Below are 26,516 nucleotides of genomic sequence, written 5' to 3'. Positions count from 1 at the left end.
CCTTGTAAAGAAATTCGTAAGGATATACATAAACATAGTGAAATGGAAGAAGTAGTTAAGAAATTGAAACCATCTAATTACCATGGAAAGGGGTATTAGTTTTGGGGGACAATTAATCATGATACATTGCTTACTTTAAGTTGGAAACAATAGGGAAAAAGATCGAACAATTTCTATGGGTCGTAATATATGTTACTATCTCTATTCGTTTTTAGATGTCGTTTTAGCCTTCGGCATATGGAATAAATTTGAAATGAATTTTTTCATATATAATATATTTACCTCTCTCGATTTCTCTAATATTCAACCAATGACGTATAAGCCATCAATCCACCACATTTATTAAATTGAAACTCCACTTTTCAATAGACTTCAATATAAACATCACCTTAAAAACCTAAAATAACATCTATTTAAAAATAAAATCAAATTTCTAAAATAACCTTACGATAATAGTGTCAAAGTGCCTCACCACCACCGAGACAAAACAGGAAAGCGATGTGCATGCTGGCAATCTCTTCGAAATCGTAGTTTTTCCCAATCCTACGAACTCGGTCCAAGACGTTGCTATCAAAATCGTAGAATTTATTCCCTCAAAAAAAAAATTGTAGAATTTACGAGTTGTGATGCCACCTTTTAAATTTTCCACATCTAAATCAGCCAGCTGGGGCTTAAAAACAGCTACTAAATTTTCATCAAATGGCCAATGACGAGCACTGTTTGGTTGTTTTCTCTGCATCAAGAAAGGTTCAGATTGCAATAATGTCAACTACTCAACCAGATTTAGTCGGGTATAATTCCTTGCTAAAGTGATGCAATTGGTGTGTGTATATATATGTGTGTGTATATATATATATATATGTGAATAGTACATGTATTAGATTAAATTGAAGCATTGCATCATCATAAATGCATTAGTCATTATTATTAATTGGTCAAGCTAGCTCATTGTACTTGTATATACTTATATCTTACAACGGTCAACAGAAGATGGATAATGGATAACCGCTTAAGCAAGGGAAGAATTTTCTTTCGCCACTTGCTAATTGGGCAACATTCTTCAATCTCCACGTAAAAATGTGATATCCTTTGTTGTATCATCACTAGTTTGCTAGGATTTTTTCACTTACACCCCCGTCAAATATCGTTAACCACCATTTTGCTCGTTAGACTTTCCGACCAAAATACCCTTAGATGACATGTCAACTCTATCTCCAATTTTGCATATTGTAGGATATCAGGATTTCAATCTCGCGCCTTTGTTTACCTCACCTGTTCACTACCATAACAGCCTCAGAAGTGGCAAACGAAACCAAGAGTGACCGTGCAGTAAGAAATGAGAACGAGCCTCCATCCGCGAAGTGCCTTGTTTGCATGACAGCAGCACCTCGCAGGTTCCACAAGGGTTTCTTTAGTGTGCAACCTTCCTCGGTTACTTTCACGAAACATGGAGACTACGGTCGGGCAGCTATTGGTGGTGGCTATACACTCTAGAGTTGGAGAAGAGAGAAGGCCACAATCAGGTTATGAGAGGAGCAAATTTGTCATATGCAAAAAATGAGGGGTAAAATTTCCTCTCTCTTTTTCTTTTCTCCTAATGAAACGGGAATGGGTAATAAAAACAAATATATGCCCAATTAGTGCTATTACAAAAAAAATTAGACCAACACATTTTGGATAAAAATGGAGAACAGAGCTTCCATGAGGGGCAAAGGGAAATTTTTCTTTAAGGAATGTTGACATGAAAAAGCTCTATAAATATGGAGCTGCATCTCCATTGCAAGTGACCTGGCCGGTAGCTAGTTGATCGTGCTGCTGCTCGTCGTCTTTCAAACTCTCAATGGCGTTGGTGTTCTTGGTTTTACTAGTGCTATTAGCCCCGGCGGTTCATGTCGTCGTCGGCCAGGAGCCAGGTTCCTCGCTTCAGTGCATCGATCGTATATGTGTATCATCTACGCAAAGTTGAGATACTTCTTACTTGAGAATTGATCGCTCGTGCATGAATCTTCAGGCTTCCTGAGCATCGACTGCGGCCTGGACGACAAGTACAGCGGCTACACAGACAAATACACAGGCATCTTCTACGTCTCCGACGGCCAGTACGTTGACAGCGGCGAGAACCGCGTGGCCCTCGTGTACCAGGGTTCGCGGTACCGTTACCGCGAGACGCTGCGGAGCTTCCCGTCCACCAGTGTGATGCGGAACTGCTACGCGCTCCCCACGGAGGCCGGGACAAGGTACCTGGTTCGGGCGGGGTTCGCGTACGGAAACTACGACGGCAAGAACAGCTCGTCGGTGGAGTTCGACCTCCACCTGGGGGGCAACTACTGGGACACCACTAACGTGGATGCCGACGGCAGCTACGTATACGAGGCGCTTTTCGTGGCGTGGGCGGGCTGGACGCCGGTGTGCCTGGTGAACACCGGCCGCGGCACGCCGTTCGTGTCCATGCTGGAGCTCAGGTCGCTCCCCAGCGCGCTCTACCCGCCCATGACGCCCGGCCTGATCATGTCCATGTATGATCGGCGTGACATGGGGGGCGTTTCATTTACCCGGTATGTTAGATCTTCCAGCTGTGGGGGCAAAGGAATTGGTCTAACAGATACCACGTCCATTTTTTTTATATTCAACGTTCCAGAATCCGTTTAATTAAATTTTTGAACCCATATATTCAAAATAAAAAGATTGGACGCAAAAATAATATTACTAATTTTGTCGTTTAAAATACTTTCATATTACTATACTTTTGTAACTAGAAAAACTAATATAAAGTCAAGAAACGCATACCAATTTTCCTCAAATAAACAAAACGTCTACTATCTGATCTTAAATAGATGACATTTTAGAAACTTAGTTTTGTTTTAAAATAAATGACGTTTTAGGTTCTGTGTGTGTTGTTTCTCATGAAAGTTCATGTTAAATTCTATTGAAAAGTGAAATTTGAATTGAATGGGTGTTGTAGATTGGTGATTGAGTACCATTAAATAGATATGGGAGCAATTAAGGTAGGAATACATGTCATGGGTGGAAGAACTAAGGGTACGTTTATTTGGACTTCTACAAGCTATGGTTTCTCTATAAATCTATTTCTAGTACAAACATATTCAAACTTTTTCTTTCGACTTCTCAAGCTTATGTAATAGTAAATATTACTTTTGCTTCTTAGAAATTACAACTAGAAGTCAACAAAACTAGTTTTTTGTTTCAGCTTGCTAACAGAAGCTCAAACAAACATAGCCTAATTATTGTCTTGTGTTATGTTCTAAAGGTTAAAACAATATCGAATTTAGAATGAAGAGAGTATATCTCAAATGTCTCATCAAAATCTTAAAAATAAAACAGGAGAGAGGTACAAGTTTTTTGGTGTTACCATCTAACTTTCTATCATATAACTTTCTTATATTTCATTCAGGTATAACGATGATCCATATGACCGTTTATGGTGGGCAATGGGTGTGGCTAGCCCACGTTGGAAGAACTTGTCGACCGGGTTGACCATCCAGCCGAACACAAATTTTGCCGTGCCCTCGCCCATTCTCCAGACGGCCGTCGAGGCAGCCGGCAATGACACGGTGCTCACCGTCAAGACATGGCAAGAGTACAGGAAGCCGTACTCCTTTATGGTGTTCCTGCACTTTGCCGACTTTCAGAACACTCAGCTCCGACAATTTGACATCTACTTCACCGAGAATCAATCAGGACCAAAAATGAAGTCCTACAGCCCCTTATTCCTGACTGCTTCCTATGCGTACACCACTGAATCCTATAGGGCTACAGACGGCAAGTACAGCATTACCCTCGAAGCAACCGCGGCCTCCGTACTGCCCCCGATGATCAATGCGTTCGAGATCTACAATCTCATTCCAGTCAGTCCTATGACATTTCCTAAAGATTGTAAGCACAGGCTCCGGCTTCCCTCTCACTCTCACACATACCTTCAAAAGAGAATTTATAAGTTTATTTGGCAGAGTTTTAGTTCTAAATTTTTTTAAGCAGATCATTTCATAGCTCCATAAATTATTGGAGTTGGAGGTGCGAACAGAATGATAGTCTTTGGTTGAGACATCTTATCTTTATTTTAGATTAAAAATATATACTTAAAATCATTTTATTTATCCTACAAATTTTAAGTCTAATATAAATCTCAGAGTTGAAACTCTGCCAAACAAAATCTATATATCTTCATTCGTCTCAACAATTGGGATGTTTAGCCTTCTTCTTTTTTCTGATTATAAGAAAAGCACACATACATACATGCCGTTATTTCACATATATATTGCACTTACACACCCATGAGTATAACCTCTATCACACGTATATAAATTTTTCCTGAAAATACTCACGCTTATGTTAACGGTAGGTACCCAGTGAAAAGACACTAACAGGTGTTTCCAATAGGGTTCTGGTATTTTTGGAGACCAAAGGGGTGATGGCTAGGTGCAATCACTTTTCTCTTCCATACGGATACCAAACCACACGGAAAAATCTAGAAAAAGATAGCGGTGTACTTCACTACTTTCAAATTAATTTAAAGATGCATAATATTTAGAGGTGTCCATTGTTATATATGATCACTTTGAGACCCATTTAGGAGCCGGTTTTCTCGTGGTTTAAGAATGGCGATGAGACATTGTGGGCAAGGTAGTGCCTACCATGCCCGGCCGGCCGGGAAAGCAGATGAAGATCTTCACTATGCTCGCCGCGGTGGACATGCCTGTTTACCCGCAGGCATGAACAATAATCAGCGAATGTTCACATATCATTTTTTATTATTCCTAGAGCAAAGTAGTTCGTTCTAGATTAGCGCTCACATCATTTACAATAAGTAGGTGACAAATCAGCAATAATCAGTCTTGTTTGGAACGCGGGAATTTCTGCAATATTTTTGTAAAATTTATGTGTTCTAATGATAGCCTAAATTGACGAGGTAGGGCTTATCTTGGCCGTGCTTCCTCTAAAAAATAATTCTATGGCCGTGCACAAATGAGCAAAAGAGAACACAAACGTGGTGCTGGTGGATGGTGGACCCTCTCGTTGTGATGACGGCGTACCGCCCGCCCCCTCCGGCTACGAGGAGCGGCAAGGGCCTCACCCTCCAGCTCACGGAGGCGGCGACGAGCTGCGTCATTAAGCCCCGTTCCCCTGTTCCCCGCGCCCTTCCTCTTGAGCACCAGACTGCAGACGCCCACCTGATGCGCCATACCCTACTCCCATCTCTGTGCTCAATGTGCTCGATCAAATGTCGCTTAAGGTTATCGCACTGAACTGGGTCTTGACTATTGAAGCATGGGTGTTAAAATGGTTTGCCAAATATTATACTTTGAATTGCTTTTTCTTCTTTTCCTCTCTTGTATATGCAATTGGTCTGAGAAATCATGAATCTGGATGATTACACTCAGTTCTCAAACATAGTCCTGACCATATTTTGTGTACGCTAGTTGAAACCATCATGGCTATCAAACTCGAGTATGGAGTGAAGAAAAACTGGATGGGTGATCCATGTTTCCCAACCAAATATGCTTGGGAAGGCGTGAAATGCAGCAATACAAGTGATAGAGCTACGAGGATTACATCAGTGTGAGTATCTGAAACAATTTTTTAGAAGGTCCTACTCGCAATTCTTACGTGTTTTAGTTCTCCAGTCTCCATTATATTATTGGTGCATTTGATTTTTGTTGAATTGCAAATTCTCATGCAGAGATCTCTCCAACAGCTTTTTGCATGGTGAAATATCTAAGAATTTTACACTGCTCACAGCACTCGAAAATTTGTAAGTGCTAGATAACGGGCTAATGTCCTCTGCTTTGATTATTTATATCCCCAGCCTCCACGTTCCATGAGGATCCCATTCTACTACCTCTGATCACAATAAGTCAGTTTCTTCGGCTTACATGTTTTGAGCTAATAAGTTAGTTTATTGAATCAGTCTAGAGATTTGTTTGAGTGAATCCTAATTACTGGCCTCTGTAAAGTTATAATACCATCGCCACTCTCCCCAAGCTTAACCTTTTATGTTGAAGAGATAGTACTTACGACTTCTGCTAGATTTTAATCTGGTAACACGCATCACCCCACATTTCGGTGCATGTATATTTGGTTTCAAAATCTGTAGTTGCCAATTGAATTGATGAGATTACAGTAGGAGAATGTTTCTTTCATGGCGGCATGTTTGGCATAACTGTGTGGTCATCTTTTCCAATTTGCAAATTAAATCATTCTTTTTGGTTACATTTCTCAATCTTTAATGTATCTTCCTCTATGGTTTTGACTTTTGATCAAACGCCTCCAGCAAATTTAAATGGGCATAATGCAATGAGAAAATTAATTGATGAAACACAGCATATTTGTCACGACTATGTTCCCAAGAACTCATCTATGAGGCTTTTATCCCCTACGATTAGCTTAACAATTGGGTAATTGTCATAAATCATGCTACAGCATGATAAAACCTAGATTAGTCAAATTCCATTCATGTATAATTTGAAATAAATGCTTATATACTTCTGGGCTTGCTCACTGTAGTTGTGCAAATATTTCAGGGATTTGTCTTATAACAACTTAAGCGGGTCAATACCTGATTCCCTAACAAGTTTGCCCTCCCTACGAGTTCTGTAAGTTGATACATTTGTTGCATGCTATTACCTAGCCAGAGACTTTACCTATCGCATTTCACTTTCTACAGAAATTTGTCTGGCAACCATCTAAGTGGCGAGTCCTTATGTAAAAATTACACCGGATCACTCGTCTTCAGGTTTCTGGTTTTCTTCTCAATGTTTATTTTTTCATTAATCTACTTCTGAATTTTAGATTGTCTCTTTCAAACAAGTGACCGTTTAAGACTTTTTCCTCCAAAGTAAACCCGGACCTGATTGTGTTAAGCAATTTCAGATATGAGTCTGATGGACATATGTGTGACAAAACAATAAGCACGTCAAAAAGTATGTCAAAAAACAGAGCAGTTGTCATAGCTATTTCAGTAGTGGTTCCTGTCCTGGTAGTGGCTCTGCTTCTTCTTGCATTTTTCATCTGGAGAGAGAAAAGAAAGCTTACTGGTGGGCATCCTCTTGTCCTATCCTGTAATGACATGTATTCATATTTTCAGTTTTTTATACTTGATGTTTCTGTTATATATCTGATACTTGTTCATCCAGTTTCCACTCATGATCCCACAAGAGATCCACCACGTGAGAGTGCTATGGCAAGTACAAAAACTCATGTGGACCACCTGCCAAATACTGAGAATCGCCGGTTCACATACAAGGAGCTGGAGAAGTTCACCAATAATTTCAAACAGTTCATAGGGAAAGGAGGTTTTGGGCTTGTGTACTATGGCCGTTTAGAAGACGATACCGAGGTTGCTGTCAAGATGCGTTCTGAATCATCATCACATGGACTTGATGAATTTTTGGCTGAGGTAGCAAATTTAAGTTACCTAGAAAAGTTCGAGATGCATTAGAAATCTAATTTTGCAATTAATATATTTTTCCTGTGGTTTGTATTTTGTTATGTAGGTTCAGAGCTTGACAAAGGTGCATCACAGGAATCTAGTGTCTTTGTTTGGTTACTGTTTGGAGAAGGATCATTTGGCACTGGTTTATGAGTACATGTCTCGGGGCAGTCTTTTTGACCATCTGAGAGGTTTGTCGATTGCAAACTTATTGAGTATTAATAAAGTCCTAGTCAAATATGTGATCTTTAAAAAATTGCATCTGAAATATCTATGCATGGTTTGGACCTGAGAGGTCATCTTGAGTGACTTTTATATATTTGTTGTATGACTTCAGTTAGTGTATATACTCAACTTGTCAAAGGGTCAACAAAACCTTTGTCCCAAGCATGTTGAGTAGGTTAGAGATGAAACTCACATGATCCAACTAAAAAGATGATAAGAAAACAATAATAATAATAATAAAGGTACTAATAATAGTAAAAGTAATAATACAAGAAAACTGACACATAAGTTATAGTTCTAGCAAGTGGATTGCTAACTTTTATGCGCTTTTATCCATGGATAGTTGTTGGAGATATTCCACAAGTCTCTCTTTACAGACTCCTCTCATATTAAGTTTGGTCGACCCATGCCTTTCTTTACAATATTAGCACGTCTTAGGATCCTGCTATGCACAGGTGACTCTGGAGTTTTCTGTTAGATATGTCCAAACTATCCCAACCGATATTGGACAAACTTTTCTTAAATTGACGCTATCTCTACCCTATAGCTACAATAATAATAATAAAGGGTCGCTCTTATTTTGATTATTAAGTTGTCCAATTCCGTTAAAAGATTGCATAGAAAAACTAGAAATAGAGAAACATTCCATAAATTTGCTGAAATTGACATGTGAAGTTGTTAAATAGTTATCTTGTGTTAAAACATTGAAGGTAAAAATGGTGTTGCTGAAACCTTGAATTGGGGAACACGTGTGCGAGTAGTGCTTGAAGCTGCACAAGGTATGCTGCACTAAAAACACAAAGCAAACTAGATTTTTCTAAAGCAAATCTGGCATATGCTCTTCTATTTCATTTTCATCTTCTGGCATTCCTGTTATATATATATATAGGTCTGGATTATTTGCACAAAGGTTGCAGCCCGCCAATAATTCACCGGGATGTGAAGAGCAGCAACATTCTCTTGGGTCAAAATCTGCAAGTTAAAATAGCAGATTTGGGACTTAGCAGAACATATCTTAACGATGCTCAGACACACATATCAGCCACTGCAGCTGGCACACCTGGTTACATGGACCCTGAGTATGTCTCTCCTTGTGCATACTAATTTGGTTGTACTTTTTTCATGTACTTATTTTTGAATGAGTGCATCGTAAACAACAGAATTTGCTAAGTACATGAAAGAAAACTAATAAAACTGGTGCCATTACATGCCACATGGTTTCCTTTTCATGAAATTTTTAGATTTGATAGGATGAGGCTTGTTTGGTGTTCTGTTTTTCTTGAACGTTCTTGTTGCTGTTTCTTCAGGTACTACCTCACTGGAAGACTCACCGAGAGCAGCGATGTGTACAGCTTCGGAGTTGTTCTGCTTGAGGTAGCCACCGGCGAGCCTCCGATGGTGCCTGGCCATGGCCACATCGTCCAGCGCGTTAAGCAGAGGATCATCACCGGCGACGTAAGCTCTGTTGTTGATGCACGGCTCGGAAGTGCCTACGACATCAGTTCCATGTGGAAGGTGGTCGACATTGCTATGATGTGCACGGTGGATTCTGCTGCTCAAAGGCCAACGATGGCCGCCATTGTGGTACAGCTGAAGGAGAGCCTGGCGTTGGAGGAAGCTCGCGACAAGGATAGTAGCCTCAGGAGTGATATAGCAGCTATGGTGTCCACATTTGGTCCATTGGCAAGATGAAGCTGTCTGCATGTATCTGTACCTCTATTTGATGCATCGTTGATGGGTCTCTGCTACAAGTCTACAACGGGCTTTTTGATGAACGATTTGTCATGTGAAGGCACACTAGTGTATGTTTGTGCATTGTTTTGAATCTACAATAACTTGTGTGTGCAAAGGTTTTGAGAATCCCATGCTTTTATGTTCGTTTGTTTAGTTTCTTTTGGATTATCCATGTTTATATTCCATAATTGTAACAACATAAAGGCTTGATTTTAATCTGAAGCAAGTATTGAAAAGGTTATGCCTTTTCCATGTCTCTGTAAGTAGGTTCCATTTGATTTCCTGTGTTTTCCTTTGATCCCTGCCTTATTGCTACCATGTTACAACTATATTCATGCTGCCTATGCATATAGTGCTGTTGTATTCTACTAGTTGAATTGCTGCAGTATTGTTTGCTTAGATAGCTACCCAGAAACTCCAAGCTCATTTTGTTGACAATCTGAGTATACTATTTTCGTATTAAAAAGGCAACCAAAATTTTCAAACTTGGACCACTAATATGATCAAAAAATTGCTTCGATGAACTGTGTCTGTGACTGTGTCATGTTGGGGCAGATGAGAGCATGCGCCCGTGATTATGTGCTCAAGGTTTGTGCAGAGGTGCGGGGATGTTCAGCTACTTACCGTTCTTACATGTGAAAACGACCTAAGGCTTGAACAGGTTGTGCTCTTACATGATATATAATTTCGAGGTTAGACTTCAATGGTTGATTTTTCATTTGTACAAACTTGATTTGAAGTTCCTCGGCTTCCTATGTTTTGAAAACATGAAGCTCTCGAAGGAAACAGGAAAAGGAATTGGCGCACAGAGAGCATTGAGGTTCAGGCTACCAATTACGCTAAAATCCAATCCAAGCCTGAGGTGCCACAGGCACTACTGCAAGGAATATTTCAAGATTTGGCATGGTTGCTAGGCAAGTAGAACGCAACATTTTCATCAAATGTTCCAGAATTGGAGGCATAATAATCCGCCGCGACAAAATCTACTCAGTGACAAGCTTCGTGTTAGTTCTACCACTCTGACAGTGTAATAACAAATTCTGATCTTCTGGCTGCTGCTCAACTGTCTGGTCATCTGCGTCCACCCCTTCCTGCGTCCAGTACACAGCAAAGGATGCCTCCTCGTTGAAACTACTTGGCATCTGCACGAAACGCTTCCTGTTGGTTCCAGTGGCCTTGAAGTTGTCCATGCTCTTACGGTCCTCAGAATCAAGGTTTACATAGATCAGAATTTCCCAGCACCACAAGAACTGTTTCTTGTTGACCTTCAGCTTCTGCCGGACAATCTCGGTCAGGTCAGCTGGTGGAACCATCCTCAAGCTGCGAGTCCTTTTCGACAGGTTGGCCTCCTTCAGAGACGAGACCAAAGCACCAAGAACAGGCTTGACTGGTTCAATCGTGCGGAGACGAAGGCAGTCAATGGACGACCGTATGTACTGCAGGTAATCAGAAGGGTCTTCTATGGTTAAATCATAGAATTGATTGCCTCAAGAAGACGAAGACCGTGGCCTTCACCCTGATAAGGTGGCAATACCAGTGTCTGTGAAAACAAAAGAAAACCATATCAGGAAAAACATCCATGGCAAACCAGAACCCTTATTTACTTTCCAAAATATTTGATTTATGCAATTTTGTCAAAGTCAGTTTAACATCTGAAAAAACAGACTGCCCATGGGTGCAACAGCAGAAAATATAACCTAGCAACACCATGGAATGACTTCAAAGAAAATGGTTAAATATTGGACAACCACAACATATACATGAAATAAATAGAAAGCACAGCCGTAAGAGGGCCAACCTGGCTGATCCGCAAGCGAGTGCTATCAGGGTAACGAAAAAAAGGGGCAAAGCCTAGCAATTGAAATTTCGAAACGGATGACTCCTGTGTTGTCTTCTTCACTACCAGATGCCTAGAGTGTAATGATATCAGAAAATAGGAGTTCCAAGTAAAGCTGACCACTATATTTCGAAGCCTTCAGTTACCTTCAACCAGAAGCAGAACAAGCGGCAACAGACGAGAATAAAGGAATGCAGCAGCACCTTGGAGTTCAAGTCGAACAATCTAGGAATTGAAATATAAATCAATCCCAATATTTATGGAGCCCCAGAGGAGTAAGATCATATATTGAACAGCAGGCTAAATGTAAACTTCCAGGAAATAATAATAGATCCAAACCACAGATCAAATCCAAATTTTGAACATACAAAAACGCATACATTTTAACAATGGAAGCGATTGTGCTTTATATTTATTGACAAAATAGTGTCCTAAATTGATAACACTTCATAGGGCAACCTTTACTTAAACAAATATTATTAGTTAAGCTGAAAATCAAGGACCGGAGTAAAATAAGTATTGCAAGTCAAATTCACAAACGCAAAGGAACAAAATGATTACCTCAACTGCCTGATCTGATTCATTTGAGACATCATGTTTCATGGCATTACTACCTGTCACCACATTTCTGTACCAATAAGAAAATTAACAAAGTCCTGCTTCCTGAAGCAACAAATACTGCTGCATCGTACTACTGTTAAGACTAAAGAGTACCTGATATATTGCCATTCCTTTGAAAAGGTTTGCTGAAAATCCTCTTTTTCTACCAAGTTTTCTCCAAAAATGTTCTGTCAAAGAATAAAAGAAGTTAAGAACTTGAAAACCATATGTCTGGAGGTTTCTTTTTTTATGTAAGGACATTGTGAATGAAACAGACCTGAAGAACAGGCTATAGATATGTTATTCCTTTCCCTCCCTGGAAGATATCAGTAAAATGTTTGTCAATGACTTGAGGAAATCAGGAAGGACTAAAATTACTATTGCTTACAAATATATGTCAACAGAAAATTCAAATTCTGGATTATATTCCTCACTGAACAACAGTAGCTAATATATTCAGATGTAAAAAGAACAGCAAAGACTAGGAATTATGATTGAAGGTTAGAGATGATTTGCTGCGAGGTGTCACCGATCAGTCCAAGAAATGAACATGGAAGGTAAAAACAAGCTTAAAAGTCAGAATGGACAAGATTATAACTGACAGTGACAGACACCTCAACCATTCTGTTGGACGCACAAAGTTTTCTAAAGCAATATCAAATTACGTATACGGCGATGGCAACCATAAGTGGAAACTGCAGATGCTAAGAGTGCAGAAGAATATCTTTACACGTGACATAGACAACATTCGGCACAGATGGGATGTTATCATATCAAATGGACTCATGATATATAACAACAAAGTAATTGCTCGAGTTTTTTTCGATGAACCAATACTCACATCAGATGTCTCGTCAAATGAAATCTCAGCATATCCATGGAATGATAGCGCACTTATCCACACATTTATCTGTAACAAATGAACATATCCGATACAAAAATGATCATTTCACAATGTAGATAGCAAGCATCTCGAACTTATAGAAAGAACTAGGGCCTGTTTGGTAGAGCTCTCCAAAGCCCTGATTCTGTGGTGGGAGTGATTCTGTGGTGGGAGTGATTCTGTGGCTGAAAGTGATTCTTTAGTGATTCTTTAAAAAAAATTGCCAGAGAAAATGATTCTCAACAGAATCAGAATCAGGAGAAGCTACTTTTTTCAGCTCCCCAGAATCAGCAGAATCAGAGAATCACTCCCACGGATTCCAGCCGGGGAGCTAAAGCCTGATTCTGCTGTTTGGCAGAGCTCCCCCTGATTCCAGCCGGGAATCAGCTCTGTGAGCTCTACCAAACGGCCCCCTAATGGGATAAAGGGCTGCAGAATCTGCTAATCAACAATTAAACTAATAACAGCAAACTGTTCTGCTTTGTTTACCTTAAGATTTTTGTAACCATATATCTTTCCATCTTCACCAAAAAACAGTTTAGGTCCAATGGTTCAATAGAAGTGCTGTCTACTGAGACCATCTCGTCAGGGTTCCTTACTGCAAACAAACCAACAGAAAGAAAAAAACTAAGAATCTGAATTAGGATTATGATTCCATTGAGTTCAGTCAGTTCCGGTTTTACTGCAGTCAGTTGCATTATACAACCAAGAAAAATCGGCGTTCCAATGTTTGCTGTTTACTTCCATGGGTAACTAGAGTTATATAAGCTAGTGGGATATATAAAGGGACAAGTATTGTTGGATTGTGGTCCGAATTCCTGTTGGGTCGTACAAGGGACATCTTCAGCTTATATTCTGAAACAGTCCGTATCAGACTCGAGTCGTATATATCCATCTAATAAATATATTTTGTAAGCTGTAAGGAGAGCAGAGAAGCTCATTGTAATCCCCTGCGTTATACACATCCCTGATACAGTGAAGATCGTCGATTGGTGTCCGTGATTTTTTTCTGCAAGAATTTTCCACATAAAAATCGTGTCTCGTATTCGATCCTATCATGCTTTATTTCTAACAAGTGATATTAGAGCCAGATTAAACCTACACGAGAAACACTAGAAAAGGCTCTTTTTCCGCCACTCGGATTCTTCTCGACGAATCTATCGAAGCCGTCTCTGATTTTTGCTGCCATACTACACCTCTTCTTCGCGACGCACTCGTCCATCCGTCGATCTTTGTTTTAATCGTCGCGGCACTCACTGCCGAGACTAAATCTGAAAGAGAAGCTGATCCAAAGTTTTGAGGTGACATCTCAATCCAGCCAACGTGAAAAAAAAGAAAAGAGGATCAAGTCCCGAGGACTCGTTGCCTCGCCTGCTCTCTTAGGAGAAGAAAAAGGAGTAAAAAATTTTCTATGTGCATCCAAGGAAAGCTATCAGGAGATTTGTTTCTGGTTTGATTGCTGCATGTATATGAAGTGTATCAGGACTTTTTCAGTTTATTGTTTGGTGCACACAGGCTGTACCAGAAGCGTTGCAGATTATTTTGTGCTGATTATTCTTCGCCATGACTTCTATGAAATATGATATTTCACTGCTAGATCGTGATACAAGGTTTTCTCTATGGCAAGTAAAGATGCGGGCTATTTTTGCGTATACTGATTTTGATGATGCGCTTGATAATTTTGGGAATAACGATCAAAAGTCTTGGTCCGATGAAGAAAAGAGAAAGAATCGTAAGGCTTTGTCACAAATTCATCTTCATTTGTCAAACAATATTTTGCAAGAGATTTTGCAGGAGAAAACCGCTGCTGCTTTATGGCTAATGCTAGAATCGATCTGCATGTCCAAAGATCTAACTAGTAAAATGCATCTGAAGATGAAGTTGTTCATACATAAATTACAGGAGGGTGATTTTGTGTTGAATCATCTTTCGATCTTTAAGGAGATCGTTGCTGACCTACAGTCTATAGAGGTAAAATATGATGATGAGGATTTTAGTCTTATTCTTTTGTGCTCATTACCCAATTCTTTTGCAAACTTCAGAGATACCATATTATACAGTCATGATACACTAACTTTGAAAGAAGTTTATGAGGCCTTGCATGCCGAGGAAAATATGAAACAGATGGTATCTACTGATGGCTCTACTTCCAATGGAGAAGTTTTGATTGTGCGTGGCAGGACAAATGAGAAGAATTCGCATAATAGCCAAAGCGATAAAAGTTCAAACGGTTACAGGGGTCGTTCAAAATCCAGAGGCAAAGAAAAATTCTACAGGTATTGCAAGAAAAATAATCATGACATATCTGAATGTTACAAGTTGAGGAATAAAGAAAAGAGGAAAGGTAAATCCATTGAAGAAGGTAAAGCATCTGTTGCTGCTTCTGATAATAGTTCTGACGGAGAGACTCTCGTTGCTTTTGCTGGATGTGCTATTAATGGTGATGAATGGATTATTGACTATGTTGCGTCTTTCCATATATGCATACATAGAGATTGGTTCACCACTTATAATTCTGTTCAAGATGTTGGTTCTGTTAGGATGGGTGATGATAACCCACGTCCAATTGTTGGAATTGGATCAATTATGATAAAGATGCATGGTGGCATTGTTAGAACCTTGATAGATGTGAGGCACGTTCCAGGTATGAAAAGTAACCTTATTTCTTTGAGTACTCTTGATAATAAAGGGTATGATTGGTCAAGTGGAGATGGTGTTTTGAAGGTGAAAAAGGGTTCTCTTATTGTAATGAAAGGTGATTTGAAGTCTGTCAATTTATATCATCTCCGAGGCACTACAATCACAGGTGATGCCGCTGTAAGTTCACATTCATTATCAGATTCTGATGCTACTAATCTTTGGCATATGCGTCTTGGGCATATGAGTGAACTTGGTTTGGCAGAATTAAGCAAGAGAGGTTTTCTTGATAGACACAGTATCGGTAAGCTAAATTTTGGTGAGCATTGTATTTTTGGCAAGCATAAGAGGGTGAAATTCAACACTTCGGTTCATACAACAGAAGATATTCTTGATTATGTGCATTCTGATTTATGGGGACCATATCATAGGTCTTCACTAGGTGGTTCTCGTTATATGTTAACTATTCTTGATGATTACTCGAGAAAAATTTGGCCTTATTTCTTGAAGCATAAATCAGAAGCATTTAAAGAGTGGAAGGTTATGGTTGAAAGGCAAACCGAAAAGAAGGTAAAGAAGCTTCGCACTGATAATGGGATGGAATTTTGTTCTGACGAATTTGATTCATATTGTAAGTCTAAAGGCATTATGAGGCACTACACTGTTCCTGGTACTCCACAATAAATTGGTGTAGCTAAGCGTACGAACAGAACTATCATCTCGAGGGCCAGTTGCATGTTGTCTAATGCAGGTATGCATAGGCGTTTTTGGGCTAAAGCCGTTTCCACTACTTGCTATCTTATTAATAGATCACCCAATATTGCCATTGATAAGAAAACTCCAATTGAGGTATGGTTTGGTTCTCCAGCTGATTATTCAGAATTGAGAATTTTTTGTTGTCCTACTTATGCTCACGTTGATAATGGTAAATTAGAGCCTAGAGCTGTTAAGTGCATCTTTCTTGGTTATAAATCTGGTGTTAAAGGTTATAAATTATGGAATCCTACAACACAAAAGGTGGTGATTAGCAGGAATATTGTCTTTAATGAATCTGCTATGTTGTCAAATGCTCCTGTTCAGAGTCAGCAGAGTTCTAGCGTGCAGGTGGAGCATTTTATTAATGCAGAAAGTACACCAGATACCGTTGTCCAAGATACACCTATTGCTGAAAAATTATTTATTGACCATGATTCATCTAGTGCTCCACATTCTTCATCATTTGTGCAGCCTACACAACATTCTATTGCAGTTGATAGGCCTAGAAGGCAAATTAATCCACCCAAGAGGTCAATTGAGGAGTGTAATATTGCTGGTTATGCTCTGAGTTGTGCAGAAGAAGTTGAAGGTAATACAGAACCTTCTAATTACAATGAGGCTATTACTTCTACTGATTGCAATAACTGGATGACTGCAATGCAAGATGAGATAGAGTCACTTGAAAAGAATGGTACTTGAGATTTAGTCAAATTACCAAAAGAGAAGAAGCCTGTTTGCAAGTGGATTTTCAAAAGAAAGGAGGATATTTCTCCTAATGAAGCAGCAAGGTATAAAGCAAGGTTGATTGCTAAAGGCTATAGCCAGATTCCAGGTATTGATTATAATGATGTCTTCTCCCCTGTTGTGAAGCATAGTTCTATTCGCACTTTACTCAGTATTGTTGCTATACATGATTATGAACTTGAGCAATTAGATGTTAAAACTGTATTCTTACATGGGGAGTTAGATGAAGACATTTATATGGATCAACCTGAAGGTTTTGTTATTCCTAGAGAAGAAGACTTTGTCTGTAAATTAAAGAAATCTCTTTATGGTTTGAAGCAGTCTCCTAGACAGTGGTACAAGAGGTTTGACTCCTTTATGCTCTCTAATGGTTTTAAGCATTCTAATTATGATAGTTGTGTCTATTTGAAGACTGTTAATGGTTCAGCTATTTATTTGCTTATCTATGTCGATGGTATGTTGATTGCTGCAAAGGATAAATCAGAAATAGCCAAATTGAAATCACGGTTGAGTAATGAATTTGAGATGAAGGATTTAGGTGCAGCAAAGAAAATTCTTGGTATGGAGATTATTAGAGACAGGAAAGCTGGCAAGTTATATCTTGGTCAGTAAGGTTATATTGAGAAGGCCATTCGTTGTTTCAATATGCATGATGTAAAACCAGTGAGTACTCCATTAGCTGCTTATTTCAAATTATCTTCAGCTCTATGTCTTGAGTCAGAGTACGATATTAAGTACATGTCTAGAGTTCCATATTCTAGTGCAGTTGGTTCACTTATGTATGCCATGGTCTGCTCTCGTCCTGATTTATCTCATGCACTGAGTGTTGTTAGTAGATTTATGGCTAATCCTAGCAAAGAGCATTGGAAAGTTGTTCAGTGGATTTTCATATATCTGTGTTGTACTTCTGATGCTTGTTTGCAGTTTGAAAAATCTGGAGATGGACTTGTTGGTTACGTTGACTCGGATTATGCTGGTGATTTGGATAAGAGGAGATTTCTCACAGGTTATGTTTTCACCGTTGGTGGTTGTGTTGTTAGTTGGAAAGCGTGTTTGCAGGCTACTGTTGATTTATCAACTACTGAAGCTGAATATATGGCTATTTTTTAAGCATGCAAAGAAGCTATTTGGCTGAGAGGTTTGTACACTGAGCTTTGTGGAGATAATTCTTGCATTAATATATTCTGTGATAGTCAGAGTACTATTTACCTTACAAAGGATCAAATATTTTATGAAAGAACAAAGCACATTGATGTGAGTTATTATTATATTTGAGATGTTATTACTCAAGGTGATATTAAAATATGCAAGATAAGCACTCATGATAATCCTGCTGATATGATGACAAAGTCAATTCCTGCTACTAAATTTGAGTTATGCTCTAGTTTAGTTGGTATTACAGTTTGAGTTCTAGAGACTTTTGGCGTTGGTGATATTTATTATTGAAGGGAGTTCATTGATAATTCTTTATTTGCTATAAAATAGAATTCGTCTTAAGGTGGTGTTTGTTGGATTGTAATCCGAAATCCTGTTGGGCCATACAAGTGACGCCTTCGGCCCATATTCCGGAACAGTCCATATTAGACTCGAGTCGTATATGTCCATCTAATAAATATATCTTGTAAGCTGCAAGGAGAGCAGAGAGGCTCATTGTAATCTCCTGCATTATACACATCCCTGATATAGTGAAGATCGTCGATTGGCATCCGTGATTTTTTTTTCGCAAGGGTTTTTCACGTAAAAATCATGTCTTGTGTTCGATCCTATCGTGCTTTATTCCTAACAAGTATACATAAAGAAAGGGGGAATGGCTTCTAAAAATTGCAATTTAAGGAGGCTAAAAGTAATTCCATACCCAGAAACACTTTCATACACTCATTTGACTCAACTCCAGCATCTGCACAACAGAAGGAAATAGAAAATGGCTTAATCAGTTAGCCTGCATGTACAACATAAATAAAGGGCCTGAAAGCACAGAAACAAGCAAGGGAAATTAGCATGTCCGCATCCACAATGATGAACAAACAGCATGTAACTTGTATCTTGCAGAACCATCTTTATAGGACCAATACAACCAAAAAAGAGTGATGGCTCCTCCTGTTTCTGGAAGCCAGGCACAAGTCAGTGATCTGAACTATGCTGAGTCTGCCCCGCAAGAAAAACAAGATAGGCAAAATACACCGACAGAAATGAACAGCATTTATAAGGTGAGAATGGATTTACATTTACTATTCATACAAACTATGTGCATTCGAGCAGCTTTTAGGGTTAAAAATAAATTTCCATAAAAGTGAATTATTTTGCTTTGGGGTAGCTCAAGACAAGACCGATCAATATGTGAATACATTTGGATGTGCAATGGGTGAGTTACCACTTTGGTACCTAGGAATCCCAATTCACTATCGAAAACTGAGAAACTCGTATTGGAAAGAAGTGGAGGCAATAATTGAAAAAAGACTAAGCAGCTAAAAGGCCAAATACTTAACTGCAGGTAGCAGACTGGTACTTCTAGACTCAGTTCTGTAGCATACCCACTTATATGATGTCCTTCCAAATCCCACACGGGATTCTAAAAAATATTGATTATTTTCGATCAAGGTTTTATTGGCAAAGCGATATCCACAAAAGAAGTACCACCTGGTAAAATGGAAAGTCCTATGTAAACCCAAAGACTTGAATGGATTAGGGATAAAGGACCTAGATATCCAAAATACCTATCTTCTATGTAAATGGACATACAAGTTACTGACGAAGGAGGGGACTTGGCAAGATCTACTTTGAAACAAATACATAGGGACAAAAACACTTTCGTAAGTTGAATCAAAACTAGATGACTCACATTTCTGGGCCGGTCTAATGAAAGTGAAAAGTATCATATTCCGATATGGTACTTTTAACATAAAGTACAGCTCTAAAATTAGATTTTGGGAGGACATTTGGTAGGCAACTCGTTGCTAAGAGTCCAATTTCCTTTATTATATAACATCATGCGAAATAAGCAGGCCTCAGTAGTGAAGACAATGGAGTCATTCCCCACAAATATTTATTTCAGGCGGGACCTATCTGGCTCAAAATTGGTCGTGTGGAATGAATTGGTAGCATGCCTCAACAACATCACTTTGTCGAGGGACCGAGATAAGTTTAAATAGAGCTTAAATCAAACTGGAATGTTCAAAGTTAGCTCTCTGTATAGGTCCCTAACTCCCTGGTGCAAGGGGATGAACCAATCCAAAATAGTCAAATGTGGAAATTGAAAATACCATTACAAATTAAGATCTTCCTTTGGTATATACACAAGGTGTTCTATTAACAAAGGACAACCAAAGTAAAAGACAATGGCTTGGTGATCAGAAGTATTGCTTTCGCCACAAATCTAAGACAATTAAACATCTCTTCTTTGATTGTCGTTTCGCACACTCTGCATGGCTAATAGTCTAGGTAGCATCGAATCTTTACCAACCGCGAAGTGTTCAAAACATGTTTGGGAATTGACTTCAGGGTCTTAGTAAAAACTTAAAAGGCTACATATTGACAGTGGCGGCTATATTTTGTTGGTCTCTATGGCTATGTATGAATGACATTGTCTTTAACAAGAGGAATTTTGTTTCACCTTTGCAAGTTAGTTTTACTTGTACACACTGGCTCCATACGTGGTCTATACTATATCGATAAGAGCATCGTGAGATGGTTATTACAACATGTACGTGACTAGAGTGGGCAACTAGAGAGCTCTTTACCTAGTTTTGATAGCAGTCTAAACTCCACATCCAAGCCTAAGCAGAATAACCTCATCTGAGGAGATATATTTCCATCTTGTTAGACTTTTGCTTATTGTGGGTCTTATTGTCACATCCCAAAATCCAGAAGCATGTCATTAAGCATAATCATGCATCATAAGTATCAGGTTTAATTGTTAAGCACAGTTGAGTGCTTGTGTTATTTCTAATAGTGGTTCGATCTTTGCTATGTATTTTGAAAATAACCAACGTTAGAGTTTTCGCTAATTTAAGTCTCACGTAGGCGTGGAGGGTGAATCCTTTTAGAAATGTTTCCTCTCATTTTGTAATCGCGACACAAAAATTTGTAGAATTTTTTTGAGCTTAAGTCACTTCATTTGGACTAATAGAAAGGGGAGAGAAGGAATAGAATTTCTGCAAAAACACTTGCCTCAACTGTATGTGGGACCTACCTAGCTAACTGGCCCCACCACCTTCACCTCCCTCTCTCAAGTGCTGCAGCAGACCTTCTCCCTCTCTCTCACTCTCACTCTCTCTTGCTCTCTCATCCAGCCAAGGAGAAAGACAGCAGCAACCATCTCCCTCTCTCTCAAGCTCCCTCTCATTTCTTCCCCCAAAATCCCACCCAAGGAGCAAGAAACAAGGTGTGCATGTGTTACCATTGTTTTCCCCTCCTTAGCTTCCTTTCCATCCAATAATCTCTTGCATGAATCGATTTTTGAAGGATTGCAACTCCTTTTCATCACCACTTTGTTCTGAAATTTTAGCAGCACCTTGTCTTCCCTTCTCCAAGTTTTTCCTTTGATTCTTCCCCAAATTGATGGCCACAAAACATGGAAAAACACCTTGGGTAATTCTCCTAGGTTTTTCATATGAGGATGCATGAATTAGTTGGCATTTGGATGGGATTTGTGGGCTACAATCGAGGAATGGCGAAGTAGCATCGTGTTCTTGAGCCATTAGAGATAGAAAGAAGGTTTGGATAAGTTGAGCTAATGATTCGAGTAGGTGGAGTGGATAAATTAGGTTTAGAATCCATATTTTAGTTCCTATACATGCTTATGTGGGTTAGACTTTAACATACAGGTCAAATAGCTTGAAGAATCATCGAAAAACTCGTGTTCTGCAGGAACCCGGAGACTCCGGGTCACAACCAGAGGTTTCAGATGATCCTAACCAAAAATACCTAAGGACCCTCACCCGAAGACTCTGGAACCCAGAGGGTCCAAGTTTAACTCGAAGGTTTTGGATGATCCTAACCAAAAATACCCGAGGACCCCCACCTAGAGGTTCACCTGGAGACTCCAGAACCCAGAGGGTCCAACTTCAACCTGAAGGTTCCGGGTGATTCTAACCAAAAAATACATGAGGACCCCCATCCAGAGTTTCACCCGGAGACTTCAAAACCCGAAGGGTCCGAGTTCAACCTGGATCATCAAGATTGTACTATTTATCAGGCGTTTTTCTTTTTCATTTATATTGTTGATAGCTTATAAATTTCATAATTAATTCATACAAACTCCAAAAATCATGAAACTTGAGTTAGCCTCATATGAGTATAACTACATGTTAAAAAATTTAGAACTCAAGAAAATACGTTTTGATAATTAATTAATAAATTAAATATGTTTTAGATTAATTAAATCATGGTTAATTAATACCATATCCTAAAATTATTAAACCTCCTGGACAATTCATGTTTTGATTAGTGCTATCTAGGAAAAATATACTTTGATATGAAAGTGTTGTTTAAATTGTTGAAGTTTATTTAATCTTGTTGTCTAGTTTAGTTACGGTCCTTTTTGGATAGCCCTTAAATAAATAATTTATAACATGAGTTTATGTGCTTCAATTTGAGTGTTTCTTACTGCATTATGTTTATTACCTAGTACCACATCCCCATTAAAATTTTGTAGCATTTTCATGGTATCTCTTTCATGCTCATCATTGCATGCGTTCTTCTTAGTGAATGAAGGACCGGAGTGTAACGAAAGTTGGTTCCCTTGCTTGTGAAGCTGACCAACAAGACAAGTATCTAAGTATTTTCAGCCTATTACTTTAGATCATATATTGTGTAAATTGATAAGTTATACTTTATGTATGTTTGCATATCAATGAGTCTTATGTCGGGTTTTGGGTTATATCCTATTTGTTGCATTACCCTCCATTGACATTGTTTATAGCTTGATCCTTTGTAACCTGGGTTGTTCATGTAACATAATGGTCTAACTTACAAAGAATATGTTATGCTTAGCATGGCATAGGTCCTCGGTAGAAGTCGAGCAGTGGTTCGGCCATCGTTCGTGAGCTTAGGGCTTACTTTATGTCACAAAGATAATGATGATAGAGGATGGTGTAAGTTAATGAGGATGAGCCAAGATTCAGGTGGGCAATAGGGATGGCTCGAGAAGGGAGTCTTAGAAGCTATAGGCCCACTTGAATCGATTAAGCACCATCCATTGTTGCAATTAGCTTTAGCACTTATCCATACTTACCACGTATCTGTATATGGGACGGATGAGCCGAATACCTTATGTAGCTGTGATCTTTTGACGTGCTAGTCTCAGGTGTTGTTGACATAATAGGCTTATAAGGGGTATCTAGTTTGCTATGGGAGTAGATCTAGATGACCCCTGCATGCCGAGGCGCATGTTCAAACAGTTGGAGCTTATTTGGGAAAGGTTGACATGAGTACCCCTTTGTGTGGATCTATGTGGTCACGTAAGCCGTATGGTCCTCAAGTCGTGTGGGTATTGGAGTAGTCCCCTGCAGGGTGTAAAACAATTCGAATTATTGTGCTCTCGATTATGAGCACGCTTCTGTCCATTTGCATTAATCGTCGAGTTCCGGTTGTGGTTATGATGGTGTGTTGGGTAATGTATGGTGATGTTGTTGAAGTTTTGATACAGTTCAAGTTATAATTATGGTACGGTAATGATCTCATGACAGGAGGTTGTTTATGGTTAGGTGTAGATGCTTACACTTGAGTCAAAATTGCTCTTGCATATGAAATTCACTTAACCTTGTGGCCGGATCCTTGCTAATTATCCAAATTGCATTCTCCTTAGAGTCGGGCTATTTATAAGTGCTCATTATGGATTTAAGTCTTACGAGTACCTTCATACTCACGTACTTCGTTTGCTTTTTAGGTGAGAAGGTTTAGTCTTTGGCTACTTTACGCCCGCCGATGTTAGCGACGGGCAGGAGTAGTGTCATTCTACTCGTGCGTTGTTATTTTGGGGTGGTGCCTTAGGGAAAATGGCACTACCCATCTTTTGTCATTATGTAACTTATTCTACTGCGTAGTTACTCTAGCAAATGTTCGAGTTATATATTTTGTTGTAAAGTTTAATCTACTTAAAGACTTGTAACTTAATTTAATTACTCGTTGTTTATTATGTCTTGTGATGATGTACTTGTTGTAAAGGTTTGTGTTCTGATCCTGGAAGTAAACACATGCCAGGACTACCAGGGTGATATTCTGGTTAATCGTGTAGTCATGATTACACAAATGATTGACTTCATGATTAATTTGAATATTATATGGACAGTTCCTCACAACGTGGCATCAGAGCTTGGTTTAATAAAGTAGCCTAAAAATACTTAGGATGGGTTAATAAAATGTGTCAACCTACTAAAAGTTATCTTTAGTTCCTAAGTGTTTGCTCTATTTTATTCCTCATTGTACCTCTTCTTATTGTTAACATGCCTAAATGGGTCTCTAACTCATCTCTTTCTTAATGGGTTAAGGATCGCCGCTCTTACGTTAGTGATGGCTACTCGTGCCGAGGGTGTGGGAGGTTTTCCCGCACTCCTCCGCGAGATGCTTTGGCGTGCAAATTTCACCTATGCGCTAGAGTACCCAGTGTATGCTCGAGGAGTTAGGCCAAACTTGGTGGATTACCTGGTGACTGTGGACATTCGGGCAAGGATCATAGAAGGCAGAGCCAACCCTCACTACTTCGAGGCAATTGGAACTTCAGAAGAAATGATGGTTCAGATGGTGGCGTACAAGGAGATGGCTCCCCTTCGTGGCGAGTTACTAGTTCTATGAGGATGGTCTTTCGTCTACTTTCCCATCCGGGGAAACAACGTCAACAACTTTGAAGATGTTCCGGATGTGGGCCCTCTAAATGAGCACCGCATGGTAGAGTTGGTTCGCTCCTTGGACCAATCCTACATTGTGTGGTGGCCAAGCTTTGGGAGATGCGAAAGTGCTACAATCAGCTACAACACGTGATGGGACCACAAGTGCGTTGTGGATTGTTGAACCGTGGGGTGTTGTATGGAGATGGCCATATGACACCGTATGGCATGGCACCTCAGACTCACCGCTTTTTGGTGGTGCAGGGCACATGGGTACCTCATCCTCGTGGCCGAGGTGCGAAGGCATCCACTAGATTGCAAGTGCTGTAATTCCACCACTCGAGCTACACGAGGGAAATGTTGTTAGGAGAGTCGCAACATCTCATGCACCCAGATGCCATTTACGATTCGAGCTCTCCGCAACATCATCTCTTGGATGAATTTCCAGAGGGCTTGTTTGGGATCCGTATCATGGGTGGTTTTAAGTCAGTGGATTTAAGAATTATGTAATAGGGTGTAGTTTCTTTCGTTAACTTTTGGACGATTAAGTTTAGCTATATTATGCCCTATGTATGAGACTTGTATGTTCTACCTTTATGATGTATGAGTATTATTATGCCGCCGATCATCACGTCTCATGGGCGGAGTTCCGCCAAGCCTTCCACGATTATCATATCCCTAAGGGGATAATGGATATCAAGCGGCTGGAATTTGTTGACCTCAAGCAAGGAGGCAATTCGGTCATGGAATGCGTACAGGTGTTCAACCACTTGGCACAATATGCGCTGGAAGAAATCGGTACCGATGCTCAAAAGCAAGATCGCATTGTAAATGGTCTCTCCACCAAGATGCTAGACTTTTTATCTGCTCACGAGTTTATGTACTTCAATAAGTTGGTGAGCACCTCTCTCACCGTCGAGCACAAGTTGAAGAACCATCAGGAGGAGAAGAAGCGTAAGAGGGTCCCATCATCCTCTGTGGGCGGGAGATATCAACATCAGCGAACGCGAAATCAACTCCCTCTGTCTTCCATGTCGACACCATCTGCTCCACATCCTATGTGGGTGGTGCAACATTCATACTCCTCATCGCTGGGATAGACTCCAAGGCCTGCGAGGTCACAAGGAACTGTGACTGGTGGTCTCGACGGCCCATGCTACAATTGTGGGCATGTCGAGCCCTTTGTGCGGGAGTATCATTTTCCGAAGATGGGAGCCGTGGCAACTACTCCAAGGCCACCACTACAAGCAAAACCCTCTTAGCAAGCATACAAGTCTACGCAAGTTCCCAAGCGTGGCTGGGTGAACCATATCACTACCGAAGGGGCTCACGAGGACGACAGCGTGCTTGTTGGTATGGTAGTCGTAAATTCCCACCCTATAGTTGCACTTTTTGGTTCTGGAGCATCTCATTCTTTCGTTAAGGAGGGTTGCGTCTTGCGTCACAATATGGTCACCAAGACTCTACCTTCTTTATATCATATTGATGCACCTGGTACCCAGTTGCAAACCAATCAAGTCACTCCCTTGGTCGAGATCCTCATTGAAGAAGTTTTGTTTTCTACAAACTTGATCATTCTTGATACTAGGGGAGTGGATGTCATCTTAGGAATGAATTGGTTGACCAAAAATGGCACTCTTATGAATTGCACTCAGAGGATCATCTCTCTTAAAAATTCAACTAGTTTTGAGATCCCCCTCCACTTGGGAGAGGGTGGTCCCCATCTCTATACTTTGGAGTGTGCCACAACAACGGACCTTTGTAATATCCCAGTTGTGTGCAGTACCCGAATATTTTTTTTGAAGAATTACCAGGAATGCCGCCCAACTG

The 26,516-nt window shown here is 39.8% G+C and overlaps 1 protein-coding gene and 1 pseudogene across 2 annotated transcripts; one reads left to right on the top strand and one right to left on the bottom strand.

Annotated features, from left to right (window-relative positions):
• Positions 1–26,516, bottom strand: part of LOC133896918 (probable histone acetyltransferase type B catalytic subunit) — a 98,316-nt pseudogene that overhangs the window by 63,746 nt on the left and 8,054 nt on the right.
• Positions 1,799–9,653, top strand: LOC133897191 (probable LRR receptor-like serine/threonine-protein kinase At1g51810). Of its 2 annotated transcripts, none has more exons than XM_062337826.1 (13): positions 1,799–1,913; positions 2,012–2,555; positions 3,413–3,894; positions 5,439–5,577; positions 5,699–5,770; positions 6,540–6,611; positions 6,683–6,751; positions 6,889–7,052; positions 7,152–7,414; positions 7,512–7,638; positions 8,383–8,451; positions 8,562–8,751; positions 8,980–9,653. In XM_062337826.1, the coding sequence occupies exons 1-13, from the start codon at positions 1,841–1,843 to the stop codon at positions 9,362–9,364; spliced, it is 2,649 nt and encodes an 882-aa protein (XP_062193810.1). In that variant the 5' UTR covers positions 1,799–1,840; the 3' UTR covers positions 9,365–9,653. The 2 variants fall into 2 exon arrangements, with proteins under 2 accessions (XP_062193810.1, XP_062193809.1); XM_062337825.1 differs by having other exon boundaries at positions 6,889–7,076.

The sequence above is a fragment of the Phragmites australis genome, chromosome 17 (assembly GCF_958298935.1).
Source record: "Phragmites australis chromosome 17, lpPhrAust1.1, whole genome shotgun sequence".
Lineage (NCBI taxonomy): Eukaryota > Viridiplantae > Streptophyta > Magnoliopsida > Poales > Poaceae > Phragmites > Phragmites australis.
The sequence above is the reverse complement of the archived record's forward strand: the minus strand, read 5'-3'. Positions and strand labels throughout refer to the sequence as shown.

Coding starts and splice junctions, on each gene's coding strand:
- LOC133897191 (XM_062337825.1), top strand. CDS start 1,841: ATGGCGTTGGTGTTCTTGGTTTTACTAGTGCTATTAGCCCCGGCGGTT. Junction 3,895..5,438: donor TATGACATTTCCTAAAGATT/GTAAGCACAGGC, acceptor TGTGTACGCTAG/TTGAAACCATCATGGCTATC. Junction 7,077..7,151: donor GCATCCTCTTGTCCTATCCT/GTAATGACATGT, acceptor TTGTTCATCCAG/TTTCCACTCATGATCCCACA.